The 21839-nt window shown below is 47.9% G+C and overlaps 1 protein-coding gene across 3 annotated transcripts in view; it reads right to left on the bottom strand.

Moving 5' to 3' along the window:
- LOC115094759 (proline-rich protein 36-like) overlaps positions 1-21610 on the bottom strand; it is a 63393-nt gene extending 41783 nt beyond the window's left edge. For 2 of the 3 annotated variants that reach the window (XM_029608001.1, XM_029608002.1), the window contains exons 1-9: positions 21497-21610; positions 16646-20458; positions 15517-15691; positions 14872-15134; positions 14149-14279; positions 13433-13676; positions 12105-12270; positions 11216-11475; positions 10708-10853 (exon numbers count right to left, since the gene is read on the bottom strand). In XM_029608001.1, the coding sequence (XP_029463861.1) occupies positions 10708-10853; positions 11216-11475; positions 12105-12270; positions 13433-13676; positions 14149-14279; positions 14872-15134; positions 15517-15691; positions 16646-20458; positions 21497-21548 (5250 nt within the window). In that variant the 5' untranslated portion in view covers positions 21549-21610. Of the gene's footprint in view, positions 1-10707; positions 10854-11215; positions 11476-12104; positions 12271-13432; positions 13677-14148; positions 14280-14871; positions 15135-15516; positions 15692-16645; positions 20459-21496 lie in introns of those variants that run through there. The other variant, XM_029608004.1, reaches the window with a different exon arrangement.
- Positions 21611-21839: the final 229 nt, after the last annotated feature.

Here is a 21839-nt window from a genome sequence, read left to right as displayed (position 1 = left end):
GCTAAACAATTCAAAAGATGCGCATGACACAGTACACCCCATCGGCATACATTTGTCGTAGAAGTACTGCCCTTTAAAGCAGAAACCAAGTAGAGGGAAACTGTCCGGGTGTATGGGTAATAAGCTAAATGCTGATTCTCTATTGGTTTTGGCCATTAATGCACCTTTTCCGTATGCCCTCAACAAGATGAGGGCATTGTCAAAAGTTGCGTATTGCATGGAACATTTGTCCCATGGCAAATGGTTGTTAACAGACCTCCCTGGCGGGTAAGAAAGGTTCTGTATTAATCTAAATTTCTCTGGCTGATTTTTTGGAACCACAATCAAGGAAGAACAAATCATCTCCATGAACGGTGGGTCCATGAAGGGGCCAGCCATCCTACCCAGGGCTATCTCGTCGTAGATCTTTTGCTCGACTATCCCCTTGTGCTGCGCCGTAGAGTGTGCATTGCTTGCCGAGACCTTAGGAAGCCTTCCCCAGAAAGGAATTTTAAACCCCCAGCGAAATCCCTGCCATATCCTTACTGCTGAGGTATACATTGAGCCAAGTTTGACTGGGGTTGCTGCCCTCCCATGCAAACCACACTCATCTGGACTTGGTTGAATTCCCGGCACTGAGCCTCTTGCCACATCAAACTACTGAATGGGACCCCGTGCAGACTGAACAGGCATGTTTGTACTTGCAGTCCTGAAAACTGCAAGTAGACTTGTTAAAATGCCAGCATACCTTGCTACTGCCAGTTGCCGATAGGGGGGGACATTCTGATTATTGTACTCCGCTCCCCTGGTGCCTAAGCCATAATCCCACATCCTAGGTGCCCCATGTCATGAACCTATTTTCTTCCAAGTTATCCCTAAAATGCTCATCATAGTTCAACCATGCCCATCCCTCATATTCCCTCTAGGCCTCGAGTATTGTGTCTGTGTAACTGAGCATAGGTCCATATTGACTCGGATCATTCTGCCCCACCACACTAGTCATTCTTAGGAAAGCCCTTGTCCAATTAACGATGTTCCTGGGATCCCTTTCGGAGGATCCGCCTGCAGCGTTTTATCCCTTACCCCTCTTTCTATCGCCTTTCCTCCTCCTTCCCTCCAACAAAGTGAAACTATCAACTTAAGCGCGCTTTTTTATCTTTTTATGCAGCGCCCTAGGTACAGTCTCCCACAGCTGGGACAATGTGGTAAGGGCAGAAGAGCCCCTGTTTGCTTCTTCTGGGTTGGTGGAAGGCCTAGCTGTGCCCTCATCGCCCGACGTATAGGTGCTGGACGAATCGGAGGAATCACTAGAGCTAGACTCGTCCCATGAGGCCCGCTTTTTGCTGCACTTCCTCTTCTTGCCCTGAGCTATGGTCACTGGCTTGGCATTGCCTCCAGGTCCTTTCTTTGCCTCGCCATTGACGCCGCCTAGGGAATTGCTAGCTGCCGGTGCAGAACTGCTGGAACCATCGCTGGGTAAGCTTGTACCTGTCCCAACCACTGAAGATGCTCCGCTCAGAGGATCAGAGATGATTGCCGCCTGAGAGGGTATGATGACCAGAATGGTGGCATCTAGGAATATGCCCCTGGGTAGCCCGGAAGGCCATGTGGCCACTGTGCTGCTGGAATGACAGCTGCCATCTGCATACTGCTCAGTTGGGTGCTCGCCCCTGGGGTCCATGGCTGAATCTGTCGGTGCCCGAGCCACATTAAGCCTGGTGGGCAAAGGAGTCCTCTGAAACTGGTGGGAAACACTCCTCCGTAAGCTGGCCCAGTCCAAAAACTACATCTGGCGGCCACGGTACGATCTTGTCCATCTTGCTCGGATGTTTGAGGTCCCCAGCACATGCCGCCGATGCAGTCACAGCTACAACCAGGGAATGCACCTCTTCGCAAGATGATTGTGTGGCCCCCGCCGCGTGACCACTGGGTGGGCGACGCTGTGCAACTTCACCTGTCTGCTGGACTCATGCTGACCGGCTGCAAGAACCTTGGGGTGCTGCTCTCCCCCTTTCCGGGTGGTACTGCATTGAGCTGCGACGCTCTGATCCGACTCCACTCTCTGCCTGACTCAGTGTGCTCCTGCTATCCTGGGCAGAGTGTCTTTGACTCGGCCCGACCATTTTATGGTGTCACGTCCCTCTCTGGCATACTCGCCACTTGATTGCTCTCCTGCAATTTGGAATTATGGCCTTGCTCGCACACAGCTCTGGACAATGCTCCTCCTCAAGGGACAACAAGCCTCTTGCCCAGCCGCACTGGCAGTGGGATGTGGGGCCCTAGTTTTCCTGGATCGATGCCTGGGCTATATCCGTTAGTCCCTCCCTTCGCTGCAGTGGGGGGGAAGGGCTGAGCCTGGGTATTGTGGTTGCAAGCCCACTGTGCAGCTAATTCTTTGCTGCCCTCCCCCTCGAGAATTGGCCGTCTGTTCCTGTTATAGTTTTTTTTTTTCTAATCTCCACTCACTTTTTTCCAGCACCGCGTGGGACTGCTGTCCGTGGTGCTGAGATAAATCTCTGACCAGGCCAATGAAATTTGCCCCCCCATGCGGGATCGAGCTGCACACCGCGTGGTGATGTGACCACGTGGATGCCCGTGCTGCTCGGGCTGGTGCCCACCGTGCTGCTGCCGATGCCGGTGCCACTGCACTGATGCTGATCCTGCACTGCCGCCACCGATGATGCTGCCTATGCCCCCCCCCCCCCCGAAAGAATGGTGTCTTGGGTGATGGCTGGGCCTATAAATTGGGCCTGAGCATGTCATACTGAAGCACCTCAGGTGCCTCCCTGATGACGCGGTTGCCCGTGGGAGTTCACCACAGATGCTCTGCGTGGCCTGCGTGCCTCCTCCCTCCGGTCCCAGGAACTTATGAAAGTGGGGCGGGGGACGACCCGGGTCCCCTCTCCTCCTCCCCCCCCCCCCCCCCGTGCCAGGTTGACTTCGAACCGGGCAATGGGGGTGGGGGTGGGGGAGGGCTTGGTTCTCCCATTTTTACTCTAAAGCCCATAAAGTGTATTCTAGAATAGTTACTTTCTGGTGGATAAGGCACTGGTAGGCCAAATAGGGGATTCTGGAATAGGCCCTATAACATGGTTGGATCATGGCCCTGTTTGGATATTGCTGAAGATAGAGGGCTGTCAGTCAGGGAGGAAGTTCTGGAAATAGAATGACAGCTTACTGGATGATCAGGAATTTTGTGAAATGTTGAGGGGGGAAATACAAGACTATCTGGCATTTAATGATAATGGGGAGGTTACAGCAGTGACAGTATGGGATTGTCTGAAGGCTGTTGTACGGGGAAAATTGATAGCGAGAGCTTCTCATGTGAAAAAGGTGAAATATGATGCTAGAATTCAGCACAATTAAACTCTGGAATTTGTTGCCAGAGGATGTGGTTAGTGCAGTTAGTGAGCTGGGTTTAAAAAAGGATTGGATAAGTTCTAGGAGGAGAAGTCCATTACCTGCTATTAATTAAGTTGACTTAGAAAATAGCCACTGCTATTACTAGCAACAGTAACATGGGATAGACTTAGTTTTTAGGTACTTGCCAGGTTCTTATGGCCTGGATTGGCCACTGTTGGAAACAGGATGCTGGGCTTGATGGACCCTTGGTCTGACCCAGTATGGCACGTTCTTATGTTCTTATGGTTGTTGCAGGCAGTGTGGTATGAGGGGATCCTTTATTCATATTTGGTGGGAGTGCCTAAAAATATCATTGTATTGGGATCAGGTTATAGGGATGTGAATCGTTTTCCATATCGTCTTAACGATAGAAATCGTGTGGCAGGGCAAGAAAATCGTCTTAGGCACGATTTTTTAGTTAAAAAATCGTTAAAAATCGTTTTTTCCGATTAGTGCGCACTAACTCGAGTTAGTGCGCACTAACTGGAGTTAGTGCGCACTAACTGAAAATGATACAATTTGACACTTTTCAGGTCAGTTAAGGTCAGTTTAGGAATGAATATGTATTCCTGTTGGCTGCCCTCTTATTTATTCATGTTACCAAGTTTCCTACTGACAGTATATGGGGGATGGGAAATGGAAACAGTTGGTAGCTTGACAAAACAAGTAATGTGATCAGTCAATGTGACTAGAACTTGTGCCCTAACCCTGATACCAGGGGTATTGTGATCTTCCTGCACACAGTGCCCTATCCCTATTAATACCAGGAGTGTTGTGATCTTCCTGCACACAGTGCCCTATCCCTAATACCAGGGGTGTTGTGATCTTCCTGCACACAGTGCCCTATTCCTGATACTGGGGGTGTTGTGATCTTCCTACACACAGTGCCCTATTCCTGATACCGGGGGTGTTGTGATCTTCTTGCACACATCCCGGTATCAGGGATAGGGCACTGCATGCAGGAAGATCACAACACTCCTGGTATTAATAGGGATAGGGCACTGCATGCAGGAAGATCACAACACTCCTGGTATTAATAGGGATAGGGCACTGCATGCAGGAAGATCACAACACCCCTGGTATCAGGGATAGGGCACTGTGTGCAGGAAGATCACAATACCCCGGAGGAGTGAGGGTCAGGCAGCTCCCCCCTGTCTGTGAAGCCAGCCTCTCACTAGTAATGCAGGGAGGGAGCTGTCTCAGACTTCACCATCCTCCCCCCCCCCTCACCCACACACCATTCACTAGCTGGGACATGGGGGAAGTCAGGAGTGAGGGTCAGGCAGCCCCCCCCTGTCTGTGAAGCCAGCCTCTCACTAGTAATGCAGGGAGGGAGCTGTCTCAGACTTCACCATCCTCCCCCCCCCTCACCCACACACCATTCACTAGCTGGGACATGGGGGAAGTCAGGAGTGAGGGTCAGGCAGCTCCCCCCTGTCTGTGAAGCCAGCCTCTCACTAGTAATGCAGGGAGGGAGCTGTCTCAGACTTCACCATCCTCCCCCCCCCCCCCTCACCCACACACCATTCACTAGCTGGGACATGGGGGAAGTCAGGAGTGAGGGTCAGGCAGCTCCCCCCTGTCTGTGAAGCCAGCCTCTCACTAGTAATGCAGGGAGGGAGCTGTCTCAGACTTCACCATCCTCCCCCCCCCCCTCACCCACACACCATTCACTAGCTGGGACATGGGGGAAGTCAGGAGTGAGGGTCAGGCAGCTCCCCCCTGTCTGTGAAGCCAGCCTCTCACTAGTAATGCAGGGAGGGAGCTGTCTCAGATTGGTATCAGGGTTAGGGCACTGTGTGCAGGAAGATCACAACACTCCTGGTATTAATAGGGATAGGGCACTGTAAGAGATGACTGTAGTAGATTGAATAAAGATCTGATGTTTCTGCTCTCCTCACACCAAACAAAAACAACACACAAGCAGAGAAGCCCTTCTTACAAAGCTGAGCTAGTGAGTTAAGTAGGAGGAAAAGTAAACATACTTGTGCCAGTGTGGCTACTTAAAAAATACACTTACCAACAATCAATTACATATATTTGAACTGTGTACAGTTCCAGCCAGGACCACCTTTCTAAAATGCACAGTGATTGGCAAATTCAACATGCACTAGCATTTCAGGTGCCTGCTAACAAAAATAATAAACAAACAAGTTCTAGTCACGTGAGTGCTGATCATTACATTACTTTTTTTGTCAAGCTTCCAACTGTTTCCATTTCACATCCCCCCAACCATTACCTCAGTATTAGCCTTGGTAACATCAATAGATAAGAGCACAGCCAGCCAATAGGAATACATACATACATATTCATTCCTAAGTGACCTTTACTGACCTGGGAAGTGTGAACACTTTGTTTCATTTTCTGTTGGTGTTCGTTAGTTTCCAGTTCCATTTCCCATCCCCCCAACCATCACCTCAGTGGTAACCTTGGTAACATCAATAGATAAGAGGGCAGCCAGCCAATAGGAACACATATTCATTCCTAACTGACCTTCAGTGACCTGGAAAGTGTTTATTTGTATCATTTTCAGTTAGTGCGCACTAAATCGAGTTAGTGCGCACTAACGGGGAGTTAGTGCGCACTAACTCGAGTTAGTGCGCACTAACACGATTTAACGATTTTTAACGATAAATCGTTAGAATTTCTATTGTATCGTGTTCTATAACGATTTAAGACGATATAAACATTATCGGACGATAATTTTAATCGTTGAAAAACGATTCACATCCCTATCAGGTTATGCAATAATGGTATAATGATATAATGGGTAGGAGGGTAAACAAGGAGCCTTTGTTTTTCCTATTAAATGAGCCTGATTCTGAGTGGGATAAATCTGTTAGGTTTCTTGTGCAACAAATAGTGATTGCGGCACGGTGCGAGTTAGCGTGTTGCTGGAGGAAAGTGTTACCTCCTCAGTTGGGGAAGGTACATCAAAGAATAGGGAAAATGTATTATTTGAGCTGTTTGACAGCAATTAAGAAGAAAAATTTGACAGTTTGAGGATTATTTGAGACCATATGTCAACTGGGAAAAAGGATTAAGGGATCCAGAGAGGGTTTGAATAATTGCTGGTATACTGTGGTTGAATAAGTTTTTTGGCATGTAACTGTTCCTCGTAGTACTGACTAAGTATATATGCCATGTGATTTATTGTTTATTATTTACTTTGTATTCAGACGATAACTGTGGGATATTTCAGAGATGTTTATTATCTGTGGGTATACTTGTGAGGGAGGGGAGTGGTGAGGGGCGAGGGTAGAGGGAAGGATGGGGAGGGGGGGGGGGGACATTAGGATGGGAAAGGAAATTGTTCTTTTGCTAGTTTCCTGTAATATGATGATTTACAGTTGGATTTTCAGAGACATGAATGTTGGTGTATGTATGTTTTAATGTGGATAGTCACAAAATAAAAATGTCCAATTAAAAAGAAATAATAATCCGATGCTCCCCAGGGCTGGGAAGGTTGGGCCCTTGGTACAGGGGCTACACTAATTCTAATACCAGTTTGTGCATTTTCGCAGTAAGAAACTCTACTGGATATACCATCTGTTTAAATCTGAACTATTTTCACAGGAAAGACTTTTGTTTTAGAACACTGAAACTGTGTGAAGTGTCACCTTGTTACAATTACCAGCTAAACGCCATTCTGCTCTGAAGGTAAAATCTTTCCCGCCATTGGAGAGTCCATATTAGGGCTTGCAGGGCTGGGTTCTGAGTAAGGCCCGGCAAATGTGCACCCACGGGGGGAGGGAGGGGGCTAGGCATACAGTGGCATGCTCGTCCACTAAAGCAGAGTCTATTAACAGCAGCCCAAGTGTGCCAAAAGGAAATTTCGTCTCTGCCAACTATTCACGAACATTATGCTAGATATCTATGAGTCCATTCCTACCTGGTAGACAATCAGGGCCGAATAAAGTTGTCACAGACAGAGAAGTTGAACCCTTCTGCCAAACACACTGACGTGAATTACCTCCCGCTGAGAGACTTACAAGATCAAGGTGCTATTGAACTTCAGTTCTGCCCCAATCAGAGAAAATGATTGCAGGCACACACTGACCAAGCCGCTGTGCACTGCAGAAACGACCATACGGAGTGGAAAAAGATGAACTTTGAGGGGTAATCTTTCAGCTGTCAAGAAGGGATGTTGGAAAATTGACAGCAGAAAATTATTTCCACCGAGAAAGCAAAGGGCTAATCAGGACCTTTGCTACATGTCAGACCCTAGAGGGCATTACCCACTAGCCTGGGCCATTTATTTATTTTATTTATTTATTTAAAAACTTTTCTATACCGTCACTAAGTTATACACCATTGCAACGATTTACAAATAGGCACATAGACTAAGGTAAGTAAATGTAGGTTATCGTACATTCTAACAGGTGCCAATAAAGTTCGGTTACAATTCATAAATAAAATCATTATTTGAGAATTGTTGGTCAAGTCCAGGTATATTATTGAGTTACTATCTCTTTGAGATATTACTTCTTAAATGTAGGACTGAGTAAATTCATTCTCATCTGCATTACCCTGTCCTTTCATTCTCTACCCTCCAGACTCTTTAGTGAAGGCTTTTTTAAAGAGCCATGTTTTTAAATTTTTCTTAAAAATTTTGAGATTACTCTGTAATCTGAGTTTAGGGGGCATCGTGTTCCATAGTATGGGCCTAGCCAATGATAAAGCCCTTTCTCTCACTTGGGTTAATTTTGCTGACTTTACTGAAGGGATTGTTAGTAGTGCTTTGTTTGCTGAGCGGAGGTTTCTATGTGGAACGTGTCCTCGTAAGGCTGTGTTTAGCCAGTCTGCTTCTTTATCATATATTAGTTTGTGTATGGTACATAAGGCCTTGTATTTTATCCTGTATTCGATGGGCAACCAATGTAAGTCTGCTAGAGTTTCAGTTATATGGTCCCTCCTCTTTTTTCCCGTCAGTATTCTGGCTGCAGTATTTTGAAGTATCTGGAGTGGTCTTATCAATGTGCTTGGGAGTCCTAGTAAGAGTGCATTGCAGTAGTCAGTGCTGGAAAAGATAAGTGTTTGCAATACTGTTCTGAAGTGGGCGGGTGTGAGTAATGGTTTCAATCTTCTGAGGACCATAAGTTTTGCGTAGCCTTCTCTTACTTTTATAGATATGTGTTGCTTCAGGTTGATTTCTGGGTCCATTATTACTCCCAGATTCCTTACTTTTTAGGCTAGCTCAATTTTCTGGTTATTTCTTAGGGTTATCGGTGTTTGAATGATTTCAGTATGTTTTCTCTCAAGGTGAAGGAATTCATTTTTGTCAATGTTGATAACCAGTTCCATTTGGTTTAGTAGTTGTTTAATTATGTCTAGGTACATGTTAGCTAGACTTAATGTTTTTTCAATTGTGTCGTCTATTGGTAGAATTAATTGAATGTCGTCTGCGTAAATGTAATGTATTATCCCTAGGCCTGCCAGCAGATGACATAAGGGTAGCATATATATGTTAAAGAGGGTAGCAGACAGCACTGAACCCTGAGGTACTCCTGTTTCAAGTTTAAATTTTTCTGATAATGTGTTTTTTATCTAGACTTGAAAGAACCTACTGTTTAGGTAGGATCTGAACCAGTTTATTGTTTTGTCACATAATCCAATTTCTTCAAGTCTTTTTAGTAGTATTTTGTGGTTTACTGTATCAAAGACTGCAGATAAGTCGAGCATTATAAGGATGTAATGTTTACTGTTATCAAAACCTCTTAGTATGTTGTCTGTTAGTGAGAGAAGTAATGTCTCAGTGCTGTAGTGTTTTCGGAAGCCGTGTTGTGAAGGGTACAGTATGTTATTATTGTCTAGGTGTTCAGCTAGCTGTTTCTGTACTGTTTTCTCTATTAATTTAGCTAATAAAGGGAGGTTTGAGACTGGGCGGTAGTTAATGAGGATTAGTGGGTCACTGTTTTTCTTTTTGATGATTGGTTTAATGATTGCCCCTTTTAGTGTATCTGGCATTAATCAATTTTGCGTATGTGACCTCTAACCTGAATAACGTTCCCTTCCTGTTGAGTCTCTCCTTTATTCTCTCTCCATCCCCACTTTCCTGTGAAATGCCCTTACTATGTTCTCTCCTTTTATCTTAAGCTCTCTAGTAATCATTGATAGTTACAACTCCCAGATCAGGACTTCTTCAAAGCGATAGTTCTGTTCACAGTTAGAACTACCGTTGCCCTTCCTCTGGTTTGGGAAATAATCAGAAGCTTCTGCCACACCCATGGGGAACTCATATACAGTGCTTTTCATATTGGCCCAGGCAGGGTATGGCATCTCTAATGGTACTGATCCACAGAGGATTCCCCCCTCCCCTAACTCCCCCTGCATCAGGCCACACAAGAAGACAAGGAGCTCAGTTTTGGGGACCTCATCCTAAAAAGTATCCTCTCACAATGCAATAGTCCTTATCTCTAAGTTGTCAACTGACTCCATTTTCCCAGACTGATCCAGTACTGGTTTTACACCATTCCATGCACGGGTTTATAGTTCAGATTTCCCTCTTGCTTTCTCTAAGATGCATCCAGTGAGATTAAAAAGCAGGACTGGTTCAGATTGTCATGCAAAAAAAAAAGGAGCCAGTTGGCAATCACTAACGGGCCGATACAGTAAAGTCCGCGGGAGAACAGGCGAATGCCCGCTCTCCTGTGCGCGTGATTCACTATTCAAATTAGGCCCGGCGGTAAAAACAGGCAAAAGGAGGCACTAGGGGCACTAGCGCATCCCTAGCACCTCCTTTTGGACCGGAGCAGCGGCTGTCAGCAAGTTTGACAGCCAACGCTCAATTTTGCTGGCGTCAGTTCTCGAGCCAGCTGACAGCCACGGGCTCGGAAACCGGATGCCGGCAAAATGGAGCGTCCAGTTTTCGATCCGACAGCCACGGGCCAATTTCAAATTTATTTATTTTTTTTTACTTTTGGAAACTTTCGGGACCTCCGACTTAATTTCACTTTTCTGTGCACTTTCCCGGTGCCCGAAGAAATTAGCGCCTACCTTTGGGTAGGCGCTAATTTCTGAAAGCAAAATGTGCGACTTGGCTGCACATTTTGTTTTCTGAACTGCGCGGGAATACCTAATAGGGCCATCAACATGAATTTGCATGTTGCTGGCGCTATTAGGTTCGGAAGGTTGGACGTGCATTTTCGGCCCCTTACTGAATAAAGGGTAACGCTAGCGCGTCGAAAATGCGCACTGTACTGTATCGGCCTGTAAGAGAGGTATCACTTAGAGCTGGCAAATGCCAACCCCCCCCCCCCCCCCCCCCCCCCGGAACTCGCCCCTTGGTGCGATCCTCTGGCGGTGCAGCCAATGACTTTGTCTCACCTTCAGCAACTGATGGTCAGTGCTGGCCTCCTCTATGCAGAAGGCTATGTTGTGCATCTGGGCTTCGTCTTCAGGACAGAACAAGGACTTTTTCACTGCCACCTGCGTGTTCACCAGTTTTACGCTAGAAGATGAGGATTCCACTCCTAACAAAATAAAAACAGGTACATAAAGAGTAGATGCTGCTCCATCATCGGGACAACTTCAGCCTGTGCAGCAGCAGCATCTGCTCCATTTCACTCTCTGCATCTCTTACACCCCCATCGATGGCTGGCAGACAGAAATAATATTGTTTTCCCAGTTACATCTGGGATTAGGAATGAGGCAGGAGGAAATAAAGTGACTCTCCTGATGAATGGCTATGATTAGAATACAGGAATTCCTGCATTCCAGCTCAGTGCTCTAATCTTAGCAAACAGTACTCAATCACCCACAACACCCAGCTGTTACATAACCCAGATTATCTTCTTGCTCCCTGCTCTCCCCTCCTCAATATGAATTTCCAAACCTGATTCTAACCAGCGCAGTCCAGATAGCCCGCATGTGCCCATGCTGTTTATGTCCAGGGTTATGCTGCGCGCCACAGGCAAGGGCTTGACATGTTTCCAAAACAAGATGGGACCCTCTAGCAGGATCAGAGCAATATCGTTTCCCACACTGACACTCTCATCATGACCTCCATGTGGAAAGATACGGTCAGCTCTGATAACATCACCAACATGTTCTGGACCGTTCAGGCCCACATAGACAGCAGCATCATCTGGCTCACTGTGAGGGAGGAAAGGAAGACATCAGGATCTGGCCTGTTCCCATGTTTACAGCATTATCGCCTAGTTCACAGTGAAGTCTTGTTCTAGGTTTCACATAGTTCTGTTATGTAATGTTGGCTTGGTGCAGCTGTTTTCACAGCTCCATGGGCTCTGCTGGGGAAGAAGGGTTTCATTCCAGTAACCGTGCTCACTGGTAACAAATCGAGTTGTACAGTTGCAGATACATTGGAGGAAAAAAAGCTTTTCAAAATTTCTGTTGGTCTCATTTCCTTCAAGTGAATAATGGAGACCTGATTCTTACCTCCCAAAGCATAACTATCACTGAAAGACCAGAGACCAGGACATCCCTCAAGAAATTCACAGCCATCCAGAAACTGTGAACCATGGCATGCTTCGTGGCATAGGGCTAGCGTGAGAGTCACATGGAAAGACCGGTAGCCTAAGGCCACTGTGGGGGAACCCATGAACAGTATAGCGCCACTGTGTAGGAGCTGTATGGAAGAGCCGGCAGCTGCAGATCATTCTCCTATTATCAGATCAGGTTTCTCTAGCTTTGACAGCACTGGTAGCACCGTGGCAAGACAAGCCATGAAGTCATGTGAACACAAAAAGTACAGCCTGACTTACACATCCTCCACACATCCAGCTGTGGTTACGATCCAATACTTGCTCAGGATGGCTCCATTGCAGATCTTATTATTGCAGCTGACGATGAGGGTCTGCCATGGTGCAAATACATCTGGGGACTTTGTTTGCTCTTTTGGCTTCTCTTTGGTGGTAGATAAATCGTTTTCTGCAAATAGTGCGCCATTCCCAGCAAAAAAGGAGAAAATTAGTGACTGCCTGTACCCTCACTGCTTTCCCCAGAAGCATGTTACTTAGGTAAGTGGGGTGACCTGCTTACTTAGGAGTGGAGGAGCGGCCTAGTGGTTAGAGCAGTGGACTATGACCCAGGAAAGCCAGTGTTCAGATCTCATTGCCTCTCCTTGTGATCTCAGACAAATCACTTCACCATCTATTGCCTTAGGTACAAACTTAGGGCCTCATTTATGAAAGCCTTCATAGATCAGGGCCTTAGACTATAAACCCTCTGTTGATAGGGAAATACAGACAAAACCTGAATGTAATTTGCTTTGAAGTCCCTCAAAAAGCAGAATATAAACCCATAAGTGACATTGCACTTTACCCTGGGTAATTTAACAGTGCCGCATGTGGGCTGTAGGATGGATTTTGCCCCATTCTATTATTAATTCCAAAGTTTTAGGAAGGCATTATAATAATTTTTGCTAGACAGGGGCTGTGCTGCTATGTTGTAAGCCATGATGGGTTTTTTGTGGAGGACAGCAGCATGCAAGTAAAAAATGTAATGTCAGAATAGTGAAACCTTCTGAGGCTACAATGGAATTGGGTAGGAGATGAATTCTGAGACCCCAGTCTCCCCCAGCGGAAGCCTCACTGTCATATGTCAGAAATAATTATATATTCCAGAAACCTTTCATTACAGTTTTTCATTTCTATTTGTTCATTGTGTATGGGAAAGATAAGCCACTCATTGCTACACCCTCCAAAGTCTGACGCTTCCCCTGTGGCACATATTCTGATGCCTGGATCTTCCCCTATAACACCTGGACCTTCCAAAGTGGCTCTGCCATTCAGACCCCCGCCCAAAGCCCGTGGATGCTGTCACATCCCTCAGGCTGCTATTTCTGCAGACTCTCCACTTTCAACTCATCAGTGTCATCACAAAAAAGGGGGAATACAGATTCAGTGCTGCACATGTATAACAACCCCATCATGGAGTAGAAGGGGATTGACAAGAGTAAATCCTACCTATCATCTGTAGATTTACCCATGGGTAACATTTAATAATCACCTCAAGAAATCTGCATTGAATCTACTGCAAATTCTATGGCTGTAACTTGAAAGACAATGCCCTCTAACCCTAGGCCACTCACGCTTCTCCAGCACCCAGTTTGTCTGAGGATGTTTTGTAGTTGCAGAGGTTTCCTGGCTGATGTGGGTAACTTTGTAGGGTTTGCCGGCTGCCTGGGTGCTCTTCTCAATCCAGGACAGGTAGTGGGAAACCTTGGTGAAGACATAGGGCCTCACACAGGTCTTGTCAAAGTCGCTGAGTAATCCAATCTGCATCCAGGATGAACTGTGTATGTCTTTGCACACTAGCGGGGCTCCAATGTCTCCCTGCATAGGGAAAAAATGAAGAAAGAGTTGAGAGCGATGTGGCAGACTTCATAAAGTGCAATCAGATTTGTACACACATCCCAAATTCCCAAGCCTTGCTCCCTGTGTTTTGATAACCTAAGACCTGCCAAGCTGGATCAGAGCATAGACCCTGCCAGCTCAATGTCCCATCTACAGAAAGCATGTGCAGTGTTGTCCATCCCTTCCCCACCCCCCCACCCCCACACACCTTCCCAGTTTCCATCAGGCATAGGTTGGGGATGCACTGAACCCAGGGATACAGCTCTGACTCTGGTGTTAAACAGCCTATGATGGACCTGTGCTCCATAAATTCATTTATTCTCTTTATGAATCCTTCTCAGCAAGCCGGGGCAAGAAGTGCCACATATTAACTGGTTACCTGTTTGATGAAGTACTTCCATTCACTGGGCCTGTGAAAGAATATCCCATGCTTCCCTTGCACTGTACTTACCTTGCAGGTTTTAACATTGATTGGGTTCAGCCTCATGCAAAAGATGAACTCGGAGAGGATGGGCCAGAACTCAGTGCAGGGTGTGTGCTGGAGCGAGGTGAACCTGTGCTTTAGCATGATGCTGGGGCCACCTGTGGAGAGAGGAGGGAAAAAGCTATTCCATCATGCATGACTGCTAAAAACAACAGACACACCCAAGTCTACTTCCATCCTTCCCTGCGTCCACATCTGTAGCATAGCATCTGCAAGATATCAGCTTAGTGCAATAGGAAGTAGCTTGGACAAAGTGTGAGACTAGAGAAAAAAGATGGCGGTTTTTGCGAGGTTTGAGAGCCCGTGTTTGGTGTTCCAAAAAATAGAACCACTGAATGGACCAAATGAACTTTGCAACATCTCTATATGTGCAAAAATCAACTTGGCTGCTGTGGGAAAAGTGAAAGGAACAATTGTATATCAGTGAGACATGCTCCTAGGTGTAACTATCATTGGCATAATGGGAGTGTTGCAGCGCAGGACTGAGGTGCACTGAGCCATGGGTAAGGGAGACCTGGAATAATAAGTGTGCTGCAGAACAGGATTAGGTGCCCTGGCACAACTGCATGTGTGGGGGATTTCAAACTGAAGTAGGAAGAGATGCTGCAGTACTATTGTGGAACAGCACAAATGCACAAATGCTGTACTATTGTGTGCATGTGCGAGTGCGGTGACAGACATGAGACATAACTTGCAGTGATGTCCATCCAGACAGCCAGCAGTCGTTGAGTGTCATCTGCTGGTCCTGTTTTAGATTCTTGGAGATGCAGATGGGTGAAACCAAAGGGCTGATGACTAAAGGCTCGCGCAGCAGAATGAGACCAAGGTTGTGCGACTCCTGGTCCTCTGTGTATTCTTGATGGGACACCACCAGCTCTACGTGAAAGGAAGGAGCCTCCAGTTGGATGTTCAGGATGCCGGCCTGGACCTGGACCAAGGCCTCTTCATTTTTTCTGCAGGAAAGTTGTAGAAAGATGAGGTGAAGGCTAGTTACCTTGAAGACATGGCCCCTTGTATTTTCCTGCTGACATAAGTAGGAGAAACACCAAGCCTGTCTCCATCTTCTAGCCCCAAATTTAATCCCCAAGAACCCTACTCACCTCGAACCCATCTTCCCCATATAGAATTCTTCCCCCTTCCCTCATCACTGAAATTGGGGCAGTCAACACCCCCATTGCTCTGTGTGGTAAAGTAGCTAACACTGGCTGCAAGCAGCAAGTGATGCTAGGTTAGAACCAGTCATGAAGCTGGCAGATACCACTTATAGAGAAAGTAAACAGAATGGGATTGGAGAAGGGAAGGAACATTGCGAGTGGACATGGAATCTGCACTTACATGATGTTGGTGCAGGACGCAGTAGTGAGGATCCACCATCGGTTGAGGATGGAGCCCGAGCAGAAGTGATAAATGGACAACTTCAGGGAGACCACCCAGGGAAACTCGCCACTCTCAGCCTCCTCCTTGTTTACTGAGGCGGGATTGGGATTGAAGGCTGTGCGCTGGCCACATGCTGGAAGGAGGAGTGAGAGGATGACAGGAGGTTAGGAATCATCAGGAACCAAACTCAGATGTACAGCAAACCACATGCAATCCGTTAGCAGCTAGTGCTTTGAACTGCTTAGGAGGAAACCTTAGTTTCATTCCCTCCCAGATTAGCCTTCTATTCTTTAGTTTCTAAATTATCATTGTGCATTGCTCAGCAGGGTTCCTAGGTACTATTCTTGGGTCTGTGCCAATTTCAGGTGTGTGTGTGTTGGGGGGCGGGGGAGGGAGGGAAGCACAAGAAGAACATAAGAGCTGCTATACTAGGATCAGAGCAGAGGTCCATCGAGCTCTGCACCCCGTCTCTTTGTTGGTTACTCCTAGTTATAAATGGTGCCTTTCTCCAATCTGTCTAATAATAGTTTATGGATTTTTCCTCCAAAAACTTGTCTTTTTTAACCCTTTGACCACACCCTTCTGCAACAAATTCCACAGCCTGATTGTGCGTTGAGTAAAAAAAAAAATACTTTATCCAATTAGCTGTAAATCTACTACCTGCTAGTTTCGGAGTATCCCCTAAGTCTTAGTACAAGTTGGAAGGGTAAATAATTATTCCCTATTTACCTGTTCTACTCCACTCATGATTTTTATAAACCTCTATCTTATCCCCTTCTCATTCACCTCCTCTCCAAGCTGAGCAGCTCTAAACTCTTTGGCCTTTCCTCATTATCATTTTGCTTGCCCTTTTTCTGTTCTTTTCTAGTTCCACTCTACCTATCATGAGATAAGGCAATCAGAACTGCACTCAAGGTGTTGTTGCGTCATGGCAGAGGCATTACGATACTCTCCTTTTATTCTTCATTCCTTTCAAATGGCAGAAATCCAAAGCAAGGAATGATTTTATTTTTTCATGCTCTCACATTTGTCATAACAATTGGAAAAATAAAAATGCCCCCTGCCCCCCCTTTATCTACCGTCTCACCTGGGTAATTCTCCCTCTGCATGGAGAATTTGGAGAGATGGAAAGCTTGGATGTTAAGATCCCAATCCACATTGGCACCACAGTGAGAAAGGATGACAGCTCCACGGCGCACCAGGCGAGATGGATTCTCGAAGGTTTGAGAAGTGATTTGTTCTGGGAGTACTGGTATGACAGGAAATGGAGGTGGTTGAGGCAGAACTTCAGGATTTATTCCAGAGGGTTCTGGAAGTAGAGGACTTTGATGGTGAGCAATGGGTGGCAGAGAAAGCAGGCTGGACCCAGAGGGCTGCACTGAGACTGATTGTTGTCCATAAGGCATCATGAGAGAGGCAGTGGGAGGAAGGGACTGAAGAGGGGCATTTGGGGGCTGAGACAGGGACTGGAGGAAGGTAGGTAAGGGTTCAGCTGAGGGCTGGACAGGAGCAATTGGAAGCTGGGGAGGAGTCATTAGGACCTGAAAAGAGGGCTGGGGAGAAGCCATCGGTTGCTCAGCTGGGACTTGGACAGGGACCATTTGAGGATGAGCTGAGGGTTGGATAAGTTCAGGTAGGGGCTGAAGAGGGGCTACTGAGTGATTAGCAAGGGATTGGGGAGAGTCAGATAAAGCCTCAGCTGGGGGTTGGAGAGAATCAGGTGGAATGGCGGATAGGGGCTGGAAGTTAGGGAATACCTGGGGTAAGGAAGTTTGAAAGCCGGAGGATGTCTGACCAGAAGATTGAAGAGGAATAAAGGGATGGAAAGATGCAAGTGCCTGGCCTGGGGAGGATGACTGTTGAGAAGTGGCTATTGTAAATTGATATTGTGGGGAGAGTGGCCAGCCCGGCCTGAGCAACTGCTGTGATGCAAGTTGCTGACCTTGGCCAGGAGGTTTCAGTAAAAGAGGCCAATGCATGTTGGAGGGTTGCACTGAGGTCAAAGGTCCATCTTGGTTGAATGGCTGAAGTAAACCAAGAGGCTCATCTCGGCTGGAGGACTGCAGGGAGGGTATTGGTTCATCTTGGCTGGATGGCTGCAGTGAGGTGACAGGCTGACCTTGGTTGAAGAGTTGAAATGAGGATTGTAATCCACCTTGGTTGGAGGACTGCAGGGAGGGCATTGGTTCACTTTGGCTGGATAGCTGCAAAGAGGTGAGAGGCTGACCTTGGTTGAAGTCTTGCAATGAATATGGTAGTCCATCTCGGCCGGCTGGCTGCAGTAAGCCAAGAGGCTGACCTTGGCTGGCTGGCTGCAGTAAGCCAAGAGGCTGACCTTGGCTGGCTGGCTGCAGTAAGCCAAGAGGCTGACCTTGGCTGGCTGGCTGCAGTAAGCCAAGAGGCTGACCTTGGTTGGCTGGCCGCAGTAAGCCAAGAGGCTGACCTTGGCTGAATGGCCGCAGTAAGCCAAGAGGCTGACCTTGGCTGGCTGGCCGCAGTAAGCCAAGAGGCTGGCCTTGGCCGGCTGGCCATAGTGAAGCAAGAGGCTGGCCTTGACTGGCTGGCCGCTGTAAGCCAAGAGGCTGACCTTGACTGGTTGGCTGCAGAGAGGTGAGAGGCTGACCTTGGTTGAAGCCTTGCAGTGATGATGGCAGCCCATCTCGGCTGAATGGCCACAGTGAAGCAAGAGGCCGACCTTGGCTGGCTGCCCGGAGTGAGCCAAGAGGCTGACTTTGGCTGGCTGGCCGCAGTGAGCCAAGAGGCTGACCTTGGCTGGGTGGCCGCAGTGAGCCAAGAGGCTGACCTTGGCTGGCTGGCCACATTGATCCAAGAGGCTGACCTTGGCTGGCTGGCCACAGTGAACCATGAGGCTGACCTTGGCTAGCTAGCTGCAGTGAACCAAAAGGCTGAACTTGGCTGACTGGCTGCAGTGAACCAAAAGGCTGACCTTGGCTAGCTGGCTGCAGTGAGGCGACAGGCTGACCTTGGCTGACTGGCTGCGGTGAGGTGACAGGTTGACCTTGGCTGGCCAGCTGTGGTGAAGTGATAGCCTGTCCTTGGCTGGCTGGCTGCAGTGAGGCAACAGGATGATCTTGGCTGGCTGGCTGCAGTGAGTCAAGAGGATGACTTTGGCTGGCTGGCCACAGTGAGGCGACAGGCTGACCTTGGCTGGCTGACTGCAGTGAGGTGACAGGTTGACCTTGGCTGGCTGGCTGCAGTGAGTCAAGAGGCTGACCTTGGTTGGCTGGTTGCAGTGAGGCGACAGGCTGACCTTGGCTGGCTGGCTGCAGTGAATCAAGAGGCTGACCTTGGCTGGGTAGCCGCAGTGAGTCAAGAGGCTGACCATGGTTGGCTGGCTGCAGTGAAGTGACAAATTGACCTTGCCTGGTTGGTTGCAGTGAGCCATGAGGTTGATCTTCGCTGGCTGGCTGCAGTGAGTCATGAGGTTGATCTTGGCTGGCTGGCTGCAGTGAGTCAAGAGGATGACTTTGGCTGGCCGGTCGCAGTGAGTCAAGAGGCTGACCTTGGCTGGCTGGTAACAGTGAGGCAACAGGCTGATCTTGGCTGGCTGGCTGCAGTGAGTCAAGAGGATGACTTTGACTGGCTGGCCGTAGTGAGTCAAGAGGCTGACCTTGGCTGGCTGGTCGCAGTGAGGTGACAGGCTGACCTTGGATGGCTGGCTGCAGTGAGTCAAGAGGCTGACCTTGGCTAGCTGGCTGCAGTGAGGCGACAGGCTGACCTTGCCTGGCTGGCTGCAGTGAGCCAAGAGGCTGATCTTGGCTGGCTAGCTGCAGTGAGGCGACAGGCTGACCTTGCTTGGCTGGCTGCAGTGAACTAAGAGGCTGATCTTGCCTGGCTGGTTGCAATGAGCCAAGAGGCTGACCTTGGCTGGCTGACTGCAGTGAGTCAAGAGGCGTCTGACCTTGGCTGGATGGCTGCAGTGAGGCGACATGCTGATCTTGGCTGGCTGGCTGCAGTGAGGCGACATGCTGATCTTGGCTGGCTGGCTGCAGTGAAGCGACAGACTGATCTTGGCTGGCCTGCTGCAGTGAGGCAACAGGCTGACCTTGGCTGGCTGACTGCAGTGAAGTGAAAGACTGACCTTGGCTGGCTGGTTTCAGTGCGTCAGGAGGCTGACCTTGGCTGGCTGGCTGCAGTGAGCCAAGAGGCTCATCTTGGTTGGCTGGCTGCAGTGAGCCAAGAGATTGACTTTGGTTGGCTGGCTGCAATGAGCCAAGAGATTGTCCTTGGTTGGGTGGCTGCAATGAGCCAAGAGATTGTCCTTGGCTGGCTTGCTGCAGTGAGCCAAGAGGCTGACCTCCGTTGGTTGGCTGCAGTGAGATGAGAGTCTGATCTTGATTAGATGGTTGCAGTGTGTCAGTAGCCTGACTTGTGCTGGAAGAGTTCAGTGATGCTGTTGATGAACCTGTTATGGCCAGTGGCAGTATATGCAGAGGCTGACCTGGAGCAGCTGGTGGTAGTAAAAGGAGCGCTTGACCTGGATCAGTTGGTGGCAGTACAACCAGAGGCTGGGTTATGCTGGGTGGCTTTGCTGAGGCATGAGACTGGCCATGGTTAGCTGGACGATCTAGGCCAAAGTGATGTCTTGTGCCAGGTGATCTGACAGGAGCTTGGCGTGGCCTTCCATGGCCACGTGACCTCGCTGAGAAAACATGTCGTGGCCTGGACGAGTAACGAGAGGCTTCACGGTGACGTTGAGCACTGTTGCTGTGTTTTGGTTCGGCTATCAGTGCACCAGGTAATGCTGAACGCTTTTCTCGAGCAGCAGGATGGGAAGAGAGAAAGTTTAGACCCCAGCTAACAAACTTTAGAACCGATGGAAGAGCGCCCGGATCCGTGTCCTCTTTACAACATCTCTTCTGGCTCATTGTGTTGCTGTCTGCAAAGATCAGGGAAACTTAAAGTTAAAGAGGAAGGACTTCAGTTTACACACATATACCTTGTGGCCCTTGAAATTAGCTGCCTAGACTGGGGAGAGTCACCTGAACATGGCCTGCACAGTCAGAGAGGGCCAGCTGATTCCTGCAGAGGGCTGCCAGTATTGGCATAGTCAGCTTAGGGGCCTTCAGCTAGGGGCCTATTCCTCCTCCAGCCATACTGTTCCATGCTTTAAACCTCAGTCACTGTTGGGAGTTCTGCCCGCTGTATAAACCTAGTTATTTTACTCTCTGCTCTCAGCAAGGACCTCAGGCACTACAAAGTGTGCATTCATTTGTCTGGGGCAGAAGGTAGGAGACTATGTGTATCTTTTTTCTATGAGATATGCCTCCATCTATTGCCAATTGAACATTTTGGTGGAAATTTTCACCCCTCTGGAAAAAAAATTGATTCCCACCGTAAGCAGCTTTGCATGAACTGAGGTCTCCCAGCTGTGAAGCTCTCCCAATGTCCTTTCTTCAACTTACCTCCTCTCCTACAATAGAAAGTTAATGCACAAGAGGCATTTTGTAGTGGCAAGGAAGTTGCTGAACAAGAGGTTGTGAAATGAGGCTAAAAGGGGATACAATCAGGATTAACATTTCTTCATAGAAAGGATAATGAATGCATGGAATGGTTTCAAGGGAATGTGAGGGCAAAACCAGTAAAAGAATTCAGGAAAACATTAAATAAGCACAGCAGATCATTAGTTGCAGGGAAACAATGGGTGCTGAACTGTACCAGGAAGGGGAATATGGAAAGACTAGATTGGGCTAATGATCTTTATCTGCCATTGTATTCTAGGGTACCTCTCACATCTTGTTTTAAATATCTCTAACCATGTTTGTTGCATAATATGCCAAACAGCGCCTTCCCCCCAAAAAAGCCCTAGTACTATTTCACCTCAGAGGACGCCTTATTGTGATTGCCCTCAACAGTGACATGTTCATTTTCCAGAGTCCCTAAAGATAGAAGAGGAATACAAAACCCATCAACTTACAGCTTAAACACTGAAACACCAAATTGATGGCAATAAGAAAATGGTATTTCATCCTTCTGTTAGGTGGACGCCGGCTGAAGTCTCAGGTGGGACAGTAATAAGGTTCTACCTGAAACCAGGAGAGAGAGCTAGGAGTCAGGTGGCTATCCATCCCATGACATCACAGCATGGATTGTGCTGTCTCATAGTGAGAGGTGACATCACGCATTCCATGAGTGTCACAGGGGCAGCAGGCCCTGCTTCTGTATTGGGAGGAATGTGGGATCCTTTGCCAATGCTACAAACCGCCAAACTCAATGTCAAGATTTTCCAGGGAAAGGGAGAGTTGGGATGTTGAGTCCAA

Source organism: Rhinatrema bivittatum, chromosome 1, assembly GCF_901001135.1.
Source record: "Rhinatrema bivittatum chromosome 1, aRhiBiv1.1, whole genome shotgun sequence".
Lineage (NCBI taxonomy): Eukaryota > Metazoa > Chordata > Amphibia > Gymnophiona > Rhinatrematidae > Rhinatrema > Rhinatrema bivittatum.
This window is presented reverse-complemented; position numbering and strand designations above follow the sequence as displayed.